The sequence below is a fragment of the Ictalurus punctatus genome, chromosome 2, assembly GCF_001660625.3.
Source record: "Ictalurus punctatus breed USDA103 chromosome 2, Coco_2.0, whole genome shotgun sequence".
Lineage (NCBI taxonomy): Eukaryota > Metazoa > Chordata > Actinopteri > Siluriformes > Ictaluridae > Ictalurus > Ictalurus punctatus.
Genome location: NC_030417.2, coordinates 10,835,542 through 10,848,958, shown reverse-complemented (window position 1 = coordinate 10,848,958; position 13,417 = coordinate 10,835,542). Strand labels below are relative to the sequence as shown.

The 13,417-nt window shown below is 41.1% G+C and overlaps 1 protein-coding gene across 1 annotated transcript in view; it reads right to left on the bottom strand.

Annotated features, from left to right (window-relative positions):
• The window catches only part of adgb (androglobin), a 48,433-nt gene that overhangs the window by 17,360 nt on the left and 17,656 nt on the right, over positions 1–13,417 (bottom strand). Inside the window, exons 13-22 of the mRNA XM_053687675.1 lie at positions 8,366–8,408; positions 5,913–6,042; positions 5,735–5,798; positions 4,709–4,817; positions 4,482–4,614; positions 2,545–2,659; positions 1,870–2,034; positions 1,665–1,794; positions 1,438–1,563; positions 72–165 (exon numbers count right to left, since the gene is read on the bottom strand). Coding sequence (XP_053543650.1) covers positions 72–165; positions 1,438–1,563; positions 1,665–1,794; positions 1,870–2,034; positions 2,545–2,659; positions 4,482–4,614; positions 4,709–4,817; positions 5,735–5,798; positions 5,913–6,042; positions 8,366–8,408 — 1,109 coding nt within the window. The remainder of the gene's footprint in view (positions 1–71; positions 166–1,437; positions 1,564–1,664; positions 1,795–1,869; positions 2,035–2,544; positions 2,660–4,481; positions 4,615–4,708; positions 4,818–5,734; positions 5,799–5,912; positions 6,043–8,365; positions 8,409–13,417) is intronic.

The following is a 13,417-nucleotide window of genomic DNA, read 5'->3' as shown; positions in this document are numbered from 1 at the left end:
AAACTGTGCACTGAGACATAAGCCACGCGTACACACATTAACATCAGCAGATGGTGAAATGAGTAATTTACCTCAATAAAGACACAGCATGCTTCTCTATGTCCAATTCCACTGAAGCCCACATTTCCAACAGAGTCTTGGCAACTTTCTGATTCTTCTCAGAGCCTGAACACCAACCCCAACCCCACCACAAAAAACCCATTCAGGCAAGTTGTAAAAAGACATATACTGCATTTTTATACTGTACATGTGGATGTAATACAGAAGAGAAGAAGCTCTATTTTGAAAGTTCTTTTTCTGAGTTACTGTCTGTTTGGAGTTTTAGATCTTCCCGTGTCCACATTGGTTTCCTCTGGGTTCTCCAGTCTCCTTCCACTTTCCAAAAACATGCAGATAGGTAGATTGGCTATGTGAAATTGCTCATAAGCATGAAGGTGTGTCCTGCACTGTACTGGCGTCCCATTCTGGGTGAATTCTCCCGCTTTGTGCACAGTGTTTACGATTGGGATTGGGTCCAAATCCGCTACAAACCTTACCAGGCCAGGATAAAGCGGTTAATGAATGATGGGTGAATGGATGAAGGTTTATATCTGAGCCAAATGACGGATCGTGACATCAGCATTTCAAGCCATAAAGCTGCAGTGACTTGAAAGTGTGCTCTCTTTCAGTGCGTGATGAGCTTATGGAATGAGTCATAGAGTCACTCGCACGACAAATTTGGTTTCTGCTGCTCATTCACGCAATAATGAATTTTGCTCAAAATATTTCAAATTGGATTTTGAATCGTTTTGAATAGTCTGGATCTTGGTAAAATAAATAAATAAATAAATAAATAAATAAATAAATAAAGTTGAGTTTGAATAATGTGGTTTCTGCTTGGATCTGCTATGTTCTGAAATTGTCTATATCAGTTATGTATCTCTCTCTCTAATTTGTCAGTGTTCCTATTTTTAAGTAGTTTCCCTATCTGTCCTGTATCTGTTTTGATTCTCTGTCTCTCCGTGCATCCATCAGCATGTCACTGAGAGGAGGAATGGATGCTCGAAGGGATAGATCCAGATGGATGCGGAGATGAAGACGGAGAAAGAGACGAGTGTTGTTCTCCTGGCTGTCATTCTTGCTTAGAGTGATTGGCAGCTTAATTGATAAGTGTGTGCTGGAGGGTTTGAGTGCATGTGTGCCTATACGCTTACACACGTGTGTACACTGCAGGAGAAATCAAGAGGATACTCTGCAGTCTCTGATCATAGTATCCATTAAGCCTTAAATCCATTCATCTTATTGGGAGGTGCTTTATTTCTTGTGAAATACTTTTAGAATTATAACAAACATAATAATGCACAAGAGAGGTAAGCGATGTCTATTACTGTCTATACTCATTGTTCTGTACTTCATGAGCAGGTTATAGGGCAGTAATAATAAGCATGGGTATGTTACCTGGTCTTGCAGCACTGAGAATTTCTCTCACCAGGAAGCCCTTCCAGCCAGCCTGTAAAATTGTTGCTGCCTGGTTTTCTTGTTCTGTTGCCTGCCTACCACTCCAGCCCTCTGGAACACCATCTGCTATACACAAGACACTAGATCACTACATACACTTTCCAGCGAAGCCAAATGATACCCAATTCCGGAGTTGTGCTTTGATAAACACACGATAAAACACATACTTGTGTCCTTTGTGTTTCTAGAGTGAGGTGTAGGGTCTCGAGTCAGGGTCTGCACCGCAAACAGTTCCTCAGATGTCAGTTTTCTTCCCAGCACACAGCAAAACATGTGGTATACCGCATGACTGAAGACCTGCCAAGCGTGACAAACAATGACTTGTGAAAAAGACTGTGTGAGAACAGGTACGCACTTGCGTGAGACACCCACCCTCCAGTGTTCTCTGATTGCAGTTTTGCTGAGTGACGGAGGGCAGACAACCTCCTCCAGTGTCCTGGTGGATGATGGGAGTTTGTCTGGGTTTGAGAAGGATCTGACCATTCCACCTAGAGCTCTGAGAATCAACAGAGCCTGCTCACAGAACCTCAGACTCTCCTAAAGAAAGACGCAAAGAATGTGAAAGAGACCGTGATGTGGCCCATTAATCATCTGAAATGCATGCACATTATCATGCAAACATCCCACATCATACATGACTTAAAAGCTGCTTTACTCTATGCGATAGCAGCAGTATTATATGTTTATAGCATGTCACAATGATGAAATCATGCCCGTGAAATGCTTAAGAGCAACCCAGAAAATACTTACTATACTACACACTCGGTAAAGTATGCTTGTGCGTCATAGATGTGTTGAATGCATAGCACTGTTTATTTTTGCTCATTTATCATTATTGTTAGCAATAATTCTGGATATCACGTGACGTTATTTCTGTTGCAGAGATTATATTAAGTCACTGTGATGCTGACTAACAAGCTAAAAACTGCCAACTGAGCCCAACTGCGATTAAGAGGACCCCACCCCCCCCTTTTCTGTACTGCACTAACATAAAATGTTAAGGAGTGAAACAAAATATGAGGGTTAACCAGCCCTACAACTGGAAACCTTTTCTAGGTGTGGCATCACTGCATCTTCTTCTCCAAATACGAATGCTGTCTTGCTATAGAGCTGCACGTGGACACCGAACTGCACCCGCGTGTGGATACGAAGAACATGGCGCCTGGAAATTGTCCATAAAACAACCACTTCAAGCTTACAAAGTAGAAGGACACAGCTTAAAAATATTCATCATCCGGTGAATGAAACGAAAGCTAGATTTACGGTATACGTCTGGTGTATAAGTGAAGCCTTGCTTTTATTTATTTGCAGCCCACAAAATGCTTTAAACGAAGGGTGAGAAACGCAAGACAAATGTGAAAAGGGAAGGGGATGAAACCTAATAAATATAGCATTGTTGCCAGCAATGTGTTCATGATAAGTCAAGACGAGATGCTTTGCTTATAAAGAAGATAATTTAGGTTTGGAACAAATCATGCCTCTAAAGCACACCAGTGGTAGACCAGCATTTGACCTTTATATCTCTCTTCCTCTCGTTATACTGCCTGATAAATCCGCCTTTTCCTAGCATTCTGACCTCTGAATATAGGCCCCCTACTTTTAGGCCGCTACGGAGCTAGAAATAGCAGACTGGTTCATCTCTTTCCCTCTCTAGGGTTTCCTCAGAGATGGCTGGCTTCATTATCAGAAACAGAACATACAGTACAGCAAGTGTGTGCAGACTATGTTCACACACATTTCCTTAATACTTACGGCTCGTAAGATGTTTCACCATAGTAGCTCACAATATGGCTTTATAATTATTACAGTATTATTATTGGCACTGGTCTGACACTTACTAGGTGTGGACGATAATACTGGTATAATTTTAAATACAATATGATACTCAAATGTTGTGAGGTTAGGTCTACTGCTGACACTAATGAGGAATTCTTAAAAAGAGGTGGGAGTGGTTCGGCTAGACGTGGTCATATTCCAAACTGACGGTCCTCATGCGCAAATCATGCCTAAACATTGTGGTCACAAAGGGAAAGAGTCAGAGGTAATAAAAACACCTAGCTTATGGAAGGCCAAAACTTTTGTTGGACATTGTTAAACAAGACACCAAACTAACTCGGGTAAGCGTACCTGGAGCATCAGTGACTAGCACACCAAACGACAGAACAAGCAACCAGTGGAATCAAATCACTGAAGTGGTCCCTTTTAATTTGATTAACTTTTGAGTCAAATGGTGGAAAACGAACACTTTAAAGTGTGTTAGACTTACAATACGACACTGCAGCATAGAAATCTATTTCTAATAAAAAGCCTTGCTTGTGAAGTGGTGTAACTTAACCGCTAGATTAGCTTTAGTAGAGCACTATGTGTTGACTACAGTGTTAACTATGACTGGAAGCTGTGTAGTGCTTGCCCAAGGACAAGCTATTTCCTTGAAGGAATTTCTCTTATCATGGGAGGGTAAGGAGGAGAAACAGGTCTGCATGACAATGGACAAATGCTGGTGATGAATCAGACTGACTTGTAGCTAGTAGCTAGACGTTAGCTTAAAAAACTCAGCTGGTTGCTAGGGTGTTAACTGCTTTCTATCATATTCCAGTTGGGTATTAGGGTTTCAGTAGGTGCAGCAGAGCAATTTAATTGTTTCAGTATAGACAAATGAAGAACGGCTTAAACTGTGTGAAAGCAAGATCAATGAAACATTTCATTGTATTCATATGGGGTGGGGGAAAACTCCAATCTTTCCCAAAAACAGAAGTGTCCGTTTTCCTTATAGGATCTATGATTCTGCCAAATTTGGTTGCTCTAGTGAAAACGGTACAAATGTATTTATTAGAAGAAGAAGAACACAATAATACAGCATACATGAATGACCATAGTTATAGTTAGAGAAAGGATCACAGTGATGGTTTTGGCCTGTATTATACCAGCGACAGCGATACCTTTGTAATCGGTGGTTTATAACCACAGTTGTGAAGTTACATTACCCTGGTGGCAGGGAAAGAATCGCCGCTTTGCAAGACGAGGTGTTGACGGTCAGCAGGGGATACTGAGCCTGGACGCTCTTCCAGGAAAAAGGTTCAACACCCAGATGACCTGGCCTGAGTGCGCAATCCTTTTCTACACATACGTAAGATGTACATACACATAAATGCTGTAAATATCTCTAAATATAGTAGAATGCATAGACGGTACTGGTATATGACTGTCTTACGCTCATGACTGGTATCTCCCCAGCGCATCAGTGCTGAGAAACAGATGAGAATCTCTGTAGGCAGCAGGCTATCTACTGACAAGAAGTAACAGCTCTTCTCATCTTGTGCCTTAGAGAGAAACAGAGATGTGAATGTACAGCAACTGTAAATATTAATGTGTAGAAACCTTCTGAGTCAAGTAGAAGTGGAGCGGTCAGTTAGGTAAACTCCTGAGAGGCACAACCAGTTACTGTATATATAAGTGGACAACATGGCACCATTCACTCCCATTGTGTGGTTTTGAAGTCTTTTTTGGGGGGTCGCCATCTTGTGAAAACTGGAGTCAGAGCATGCACATTACTGTAAATACAACCGGGCAGACATTGGCTCTGCCTCTTGCCCACCATGTTGGTGATGGACACTGTACTTGAATGTGCATGCTCTGAGACTCCAGAAGTCCTGAAGATGGATCATTATTAATATATTCATTATAAATATTAATTAATATGTAATATGCTAAATTGTAGAGGTATAATTTTGTAATGGTAAATGGTCTGCACTTATATAGCACTTTTATCCAAAGCACTTTACACTGTATTTCATTCACCGATTCACACACACACACTCACACACCAATAGTAGCAGAGCTGCTATGCAAGGCGCTAAATTGCCATCGGGAGCAACTTGGGCTTCAGTGTCTTAGGGGTGTACTCACTTTTGTTGCCAGCAGATTAGACATTAATGGCTGTGTGTTGAGTTATTTTGAGGGGACAGCAAATTTACACTGTTACACAAGCTGTACACTCACTACTTTACATTCTAGCAAAGTGTCATTTCTTCAGTGTTGTCACATGAAAAGATATAATCAAATATTTACAAAAATGTGAAGGGTGTACTCACTTTTGTGAGACACTGTATGTGTGTGTATATATTTTATATATATATATTTATATTATATTTATATATGCAAATGCATACACACACACATACACATGTATGTATATATTAAAAAAACGATCCTTTTGATGAAAGGATAACTACTTTACCTTAAACTGTGACTTCTGAAACTGGTAACGGTAGCTGTTTTCCTTGTGAAAAACCAGCAACGTCCTTTGAATAGACATAGGAAGCATCACAGGTATATGACTGACAAGAATGATCTCAGAGAAATGCTGGTCATTTAGCATCACTGAGTAATGAATGTTTCTGTGGGTGAACCCTCACTGGAAGCACTTGGTGAAGTCTTGCAAGTGGATCCACGTTTCTTGAAGCACGGCCTTCTCCTGAAACTGCATTCCATGGACTGGTGTGGTTTTCTTCTCAGGAAACAAGGAGGAGTCTGTCACGGCAACATCTGACAATAACAAAGGCAACAGATAGGAACAGATAGATCAGGACCTGTTTTAGTGCTACAATGAATCTGGCTAGGATTTTGATGCTTATTCCGTAATGAAGGTTAACGAACAGTGTACTGTAACCTATGTGATTCAATTCATCCTTGATCCAAAAATGTTCCAACATCCCATACACTGTTTGAAGGTGTGACGCTTAAAATTAATTTTATTAGTCCGCTTCCAGAGGTTCTAGATGTATCTGCTGAACAGGAATTAACCGTACTTGGGAGTGAGTTAGGAGTACTGTTTGTTCTTGATTGGTTATACGTGTGCGCCATCAAAAGTGGCTTGGCGGTTAAGGCTCTGGGTTACTGATCGGAAGGTCAGAGGTTCAAGCCCCAGTGCTGCCAGGCTGCCACTGTTAACCCTCCCTGCTCCAGCATCATGGCAGACCCTGCGCTCTGACCCAGCTTCCTGACATGCTGGGATATGCAAAGAAAATAATTTCACTGTGCTGTAATGTATATGTGATCAATAAAGACTCATTATTAAACCATTTTAGTGAGGTTTTCAGTACATAGCACAGCGTGGTTGGATTCTCGAAGCTGATTGGTCAGAAGCTGAGCAAAAGGACGGCTCCGACAGTAGTTTCAGCTGTAACGTGAACAACTGATTAGTATTGATATTCTTCTCACAATACGTGATTAGTTTCTATAATAACAGCTCGTTCACATTGACTTGTACGGCAGACGCGCCACATGACTTCACACAGATTTGTAAATAAATAAATAAATAAATAAATAAATAAATAACCCATCAAACAAATGTCCATTGATGTGACATTTATTTAATATTTCTGTAAGGCGTTTAATTTGCAAAGTTTCCCCGTTTTCAGGAGAGAGGAGTTTACGAGAGAGAGAGAGAGAGAGAGAGAGAGAGAGAGAGAGAGAGAGAGAGAGAGAGAGAGAAGGAAAGGCTGGTGAGGGAACGATTGTTTATCAAGGCTAAAGCACAAGCGATAGCAAGAACTACCTTGCCTCTTGGACGTTCCACAACACAACATTAAACCTAATTATAAACCACTGAAATATACAACGTGTCGTTCTTCGTTAATAAATGAAACTTTGTAATTGTTAGCTAATTGCTGTGGTATAAGTGGAAGAACGTACTCCAGACTGTGTTGTTATATGAAAATGAGCCACTTCGGGGTGGTAATGTCACTCAGCTTCATGTTGTGCTGCATCACACCATCCCAGGTTTCATATAGACATGCTATCTGTTGTGTGATATTTCTTCCTCATAAAAACTTTTTCATTTCATCAACAAGTAATAAGTTAGAAGTTATGAGTTTCTGCGTAGGCCATTTTGCAATCCGCTGTGGACAACAGTCCTATGGATTGCATAGTTCTCATCTCATTGCATCTTGGTGGTCTTTTGGGATCTGGATTCCAGGATCAGAATTTTCAGGCTGTAACAGTCAGGGTTAGCTGGACTTAGGATGTCCTTGTCGCAGTCCATCAGTGGATTTGTAAATGCACGTCGCAAACTTCGTACGAATTCTCAGTTACGAACTAAAGCCAGGCCTGCTAAGAAGAAGGAACTGGCAATAATTTAGATGTTCCAGAGAAGTCACTGCAGAGCCCGCTTCATTTAGCTCACTCCAGGTGTTACTAAGCAACACACTAGGCTCCGTAGGAAAGCATGTAATTGGCCTGTCGTGATGAGGGGCCAGTGCAGAGTCACGATCAGAGAGATGGAAATGATAATGTGTGTGTGTGTGTGTGTGTGTGTGTGTGCGCCTGCGTGGGTGGGTATCTGTCTGTTTGTGCAATGCTATTTAAAAACAGAAAGACCAGGAGAGAGAGAGAGAGAGAGAGAGAGAGAGAGAGAGAGAGAGATAGTAGAAAAAGCGTAATGGTGATAGCAGAGCACTCAGCCAGCCATCATATCCCATTAAAGCAGTTATTAGCATCAGCACACTGACGGCTCGACAATGACTTGAGGGTGATAGAAAGCCGCGTGGCGAATTATCACACGTCTTCTCGCTCATTCACGTTCACTTCCTTTCCGATTGCATGCCGCAGCTCATTACAAAGGAGCTCCAGACAAAGAAGCAGACTTTCCAAAACCGTGCGCTCGGTTTGTATGAAAAGAACGAAAGACGGTATTTCAGGCAGCGTTTACCAGCTGCCTCTCTATTTCATTTGCATTATAATTAGATCACCATGACTCAACATGCTTCCGTCGAGTACGGATAAAACCGCTGTCAGTACGACGCCGGCTGACGGTACTAAACGAGAAGCCTACAGTGAGGTGAGCAACAAATATGTGAACATGCATTACCATTAGCACCGCTTTCATCCTTCCTCTTGTCCTCTGCTGTTACCTGGAAGGATATGAAAAAGTCAATCCAGAGTAACAAAACAGTCTAAAGACAGATAAAGGCGTTCAGATCTCTAGGTATAGGAATCTTAACTCTAGATGTCTTTGTCCAAGAAACAATCAATTAGAGCACTCAAATACACTGGGGTTGGGGGGAGGTCACGGACATCCTTAAGTGTTAATTATGTATTGTAAAAGATAAACTACATTCACAATTTTAAGATATTGACACTGACGGCTGGGCAATGTTACAAGACAGGAAGATGCTGAGATGGAGCAGGGATTAGCCGCACTGCCTGATTAGCATGTCAGTGTTTAACCACTAATTAAGCCAAGCTATTGCAGCATCAAGAAAACGCTCCTTTAGTGGGTCTTAAGACAACTCGTTAAAACCGCAAGGAAGTGGGTGGCACCATGGCAACAGTCTTGCTGGAACCGTTTTTTTTTTTTTTCTTCTTCTTCTTCTCCCTCAACCTTGTGTCACTTATAAAGCCTGAGGAGTCATCCCACTGTGCCATTTAGATGTGGAGGACAATTAGGGGTTCTCTCCATGCCACATCTAACGAACGACAGCACCAGTGAGTCAGAAACGGGCCGTGAGTCACCTCATGTCTGAAAAGGAGGAATGGCGGGGTGAAGAGAAGAGAAGAGCTTTGTACGCGCTTCAGCAGAGCGACGGTCCCCACGTTTCTGGAATTCCTAGGATTACTAAACCAAATGTAATTCCCTTTACATTATAAATGCATGCTCACTGGACTGCACACACACACACACACACACACACACACACACTCCATCCGTTTTGCTTGATCCGGTCCTTCCTGAACCCCCAGTGAGACATCGGCCTTAATGACTGACAGGCTAATTGCGCTGCTTTTTATACCGTTTAGGACGTGACCCATCCTTTTTTTTTTTTTTTTTTTACATAACACAGTGCCCATTCTCCTTCCTTTATCTCTCTGCATGCGCTGGGGGAAACTGTAGTGGTGACATTGGAGCTGGACAGACGAGTTGCAGGGGCAGGCAGGGTTCACTTCAGCCTCCCAGCTGTGTCACAAGCACATTTGCACACATGCTGCATTCAGAGAACTACTCTAGCACAGTGCCTCGACTACACAACAGAGGATCCAATACATTCAGACCAACAGTACAGGTGCATCTCAAAAAATTCGAATATCATGGAAAAGTTCTTTTGTTTTGTAATTTAATTCAAAACATGGAATTTTCGGAATTTTCATGGGGGCAGTGGTGGCTTAGCGGTTAAGGCTCTGGGTTTTTGATCGGAAGGTCCGGGGTTCAAGCCCCAGCACTGCCAAGCTGCCACTGTTGGGCCCTTGAGCAAGGCCCTTAACCCTCTCTGCTCCAGGGGCGCTGTATCATGGCTGACCCTGTGCTCTGACCCCAACTTCCTGACAGACTGGGGTATGCGAAGAAAACAATTTCACTATGCTCTACTGTATATGTGAACAATAAAGACTTATTATCAGTATATATTCTAGATTCAATACACACAAAGTGAAATATTTCAAGCCTTTTTTTGTTTTCATCTTGATGATTACGGTTTACAGCTCATGGAAATCAAAAATCCAGTTCTCTCAAAATATTAGAATAAAGAATTTATCATACAGAAATGACGACCTGAGAAGAGCTCTAACCAGATCTCAAAACACCTGCAAAGGTTTCCTGAGCCTTTAATCTCTCAGTCTGGTTCAGTACACAGCCACAATCACGGGAAAGATGAAAGTAAATTTTGTATTTCATTTGGATATCAAGGTCCCAGAGTCTGGAGGAAGAATCGAGAGCACAGAATCCATGTTGCTTAAAGTCCAGTGTGAAGTTTCCACAGTCAGTGATGATTTGGGGGGCCATGTCATCTGCTGGTGTTGGTCCACTGTGTTTTCTCAAGTCGAGAGTCAATGCAGCGTCTACCAGGAGATTTTAGAGCACTTCATGCTTCCATCTGCTGACGAGCTTTATGGAGATGCTGATTTCCTTTTCCAGCAGGATTTGGACACTGCCCACAGTGCCAAAATTACTAGTAACTGGTTTGCTGAGTATGGTATTACTGTGCTTGATTGGCCAGCCGACTCTCCTGACCTGAACCCTATAGAGAATCTATGGGAGACACCAGACCCAACAATACAGACGAGCTGAAGGCCGCTATCAAAGCAACCTGGGCTTCCAGAACACCTCAGCACAGCCTGATTGCCTCCATGCCGCGCCGCACTGATGCAGTAATTCGTGCATAAGGATTAAAGCCCTGACCAAGTACTGAGTGCATAAATTAACATACTTATCAGAAGGTCGTCATTTCTATATTATAAATTCTTTATTTGAATATTTTGAGATACTGGATTTTTGATTTCCATGAGCTGTAAGCCGTAATCATCAAGATTAAAACAAAAAAAAAGGCTCAAAATATTTCACTTTATGTGTAATGAATCTAGAAGATACGACAGTTCCACTTTTTGAATTAAATTATGGAAAAAAATGAATTTTCCACAATATTCAAATTTTTTGAGATGTACCGGTATGTTTAGAAATATGAAAAATTCCTCAGTTCATGGTAGTCTAATAGTAAACTAATGGTAAATCATGGTCATTAATATAAAACGTGGGTTCCGAAACTTATATCCCACACTTTATGATGTCAGAAGTATGTGAACATAACTGACTTAAAAACCAAAGGAATATTCTTTCAATGAAGTAGTAATCCAGTAGGTTGTGTTGTGTTGTTATGGGAAATGAATGCACGCCGGGGTTGTGTGAAGCAGAGTGAACATTTAGCGATTTCATTTGAAGGCTATGTGAGGTTTTTTTTTTTTTAATTCAAACACTAACCATAACAGGAAAAACAAATTAGTGTTAGTGCTCAATAACAGTCTAGAATAGTGCATAAGTATGCGATTTGAGACACAGCACAGGTTTGTGTAGTGGCGGTAGATGAGCAGGTAAACATATGATATTTCTAATATTAATGTGTCAAATAAATGAATGAAACAAAACAGGAGAGTTTCTCATGACTCCATCGTTTAGTTTGGGAAGCCCAGGGTTAGTGATATCATACAATACCATAATAAATAATCATAACAGATAAACTCTACATCCAGCTTTGTTTAACAGTGCTGTTTGTAACATCTAAACATGTTTCAGGCCTCTGTTTACATTTTTTTCCGGGCCTGGGAATCAGCTCTGCACCAAGCTATAACAGATCTGGAACATTCTCTTAAAAGGAAAGTTGTAAGTCATGCAGAGGCAGGGTCAATGTTAAAGTTTTAACTGTGATCGAAATGAAGCTTACATACTTGCTAAAACTTACATAGTCCTCTTCCGGTATAACAATTATTATACGCGATATATATTGCTTTTTTAACAACAGCACCGTCATGCTGAAACATGTTTGGGCCCCTTAGTTTAAGGGAAATGTTTCATTTTAAAGCATACAAAGACATTCTCGGCACTTCGAACGTTCTGGAAACATTGTGGGAAATGGTCAGGTGTCCACGTACGTTTGGTCACAGGGCACATGTAGCTGCAGTGGCGCTTGAAAGTTTGTGAACCCTTTCAAATTGTCTATATTTCTGCATAAATATGACCTAAAACACCATAAAATTTTCACACAAGTCCTAAAAGTAGATAGAGAACCCAATTAAACAAATGAGATCAAAATATTATACTTGGTCATTTATTTATTGAGGAAAATGATCCAATATTGCATATCTGTGAAAGACAAAAGTATGTGAACCTTTGCTTTCGGTATCTGGTGTGACCCTCTTGTGCAGCAATAACTGCAAGTAAACGTTTACGGTAACTGCTGATCAGTCCTGCACATCAGCTTGGAGGAATTTAATCCCATTCCTCAGTACAGAACAGCTTCAACTCTGGGATGTTGGTGGGTTTCCTCACATGAACTGCTTGCTTCAGGTCCTTCCACAACATTTCTATTGGATTAAGGTCAGGACTTTGACTTGGCCATTCCAAAACATTAACTTTAGTCTTCTCGAACCATTCTTTGGTAGAACGACTCGTGTGTTTAGGGTCGTGTCCTGCTGCATGACCCACTTTCTCTTCAGATTCAGATCACAGACAGATGTCCTGATGTTTTCCTTTAGAAATCGCTGGTATAATTCAGAAATCATTGTTCCATCAATGATGGCAAGTCGTCCTGGTCCAGATGCAGCAAAACAGAATCAATCCATGATACTACCACCATCATGTTTCATGGTGGGATAAGGTTCTTATGCTGCCTTTCTCCAAACATAACACTTCTCATTTAAACCAAAAAGGTCTATTTTGGTCTCATCCATCCACAAAACATTTTTCCATTAGCCTTCTGGCTTTTCCACTTGATCTTCAGCAAATGAGTAGTAGTTTTCTCCTTGTAACCCTGCCATGCACACCATTGTTGTTCAGTGTTCTCCTGATGATGGACTCATGAACATTAGCCAATGTGAGAGAGGCCTTTAGTTGCTTAGAAGTTACCCTGAGTTCCTTTGTGACCTTGAGGACTATTACACGTCTTGCTCTTGGAGGGATTTTTGTTGGTCTCCACTCCTGGAGAGGGTAACAATAGTCTTGAATTTCCTCCATTTGTACACAATCTGTCTGACTGTGGATTGGTGGAATCTAAACTCTTTCGAGATGGTTTTGTAACCTTTTCCAGCCTGCCGAGCAACAACTCCACTTTTTCTGAGCTCCTCAGAAATCTCCTTGCCATGATACACTTCCACAAACATGCATTGTGAAGATCAGACCTTTATAGCCCCCTGTTCTTTAAATGAAACACCTGAATATAATTTCACCTTTATATTAACTGCAAATCCTAGAGGTTCACATACTTTTGCCAATCACAGACGTAATATTGGATCATTTCTTCAATAAACAAATGACCAAGTATAAGATTTTTATCTCATTTCTTTAATTGGGTTCTCTTTGTCTCCTTTTAGTAGTTGTGTGGAAATTTGATGATGTTATAGGTCATATTTATACAGATATCTATATAAAAAAATTCTA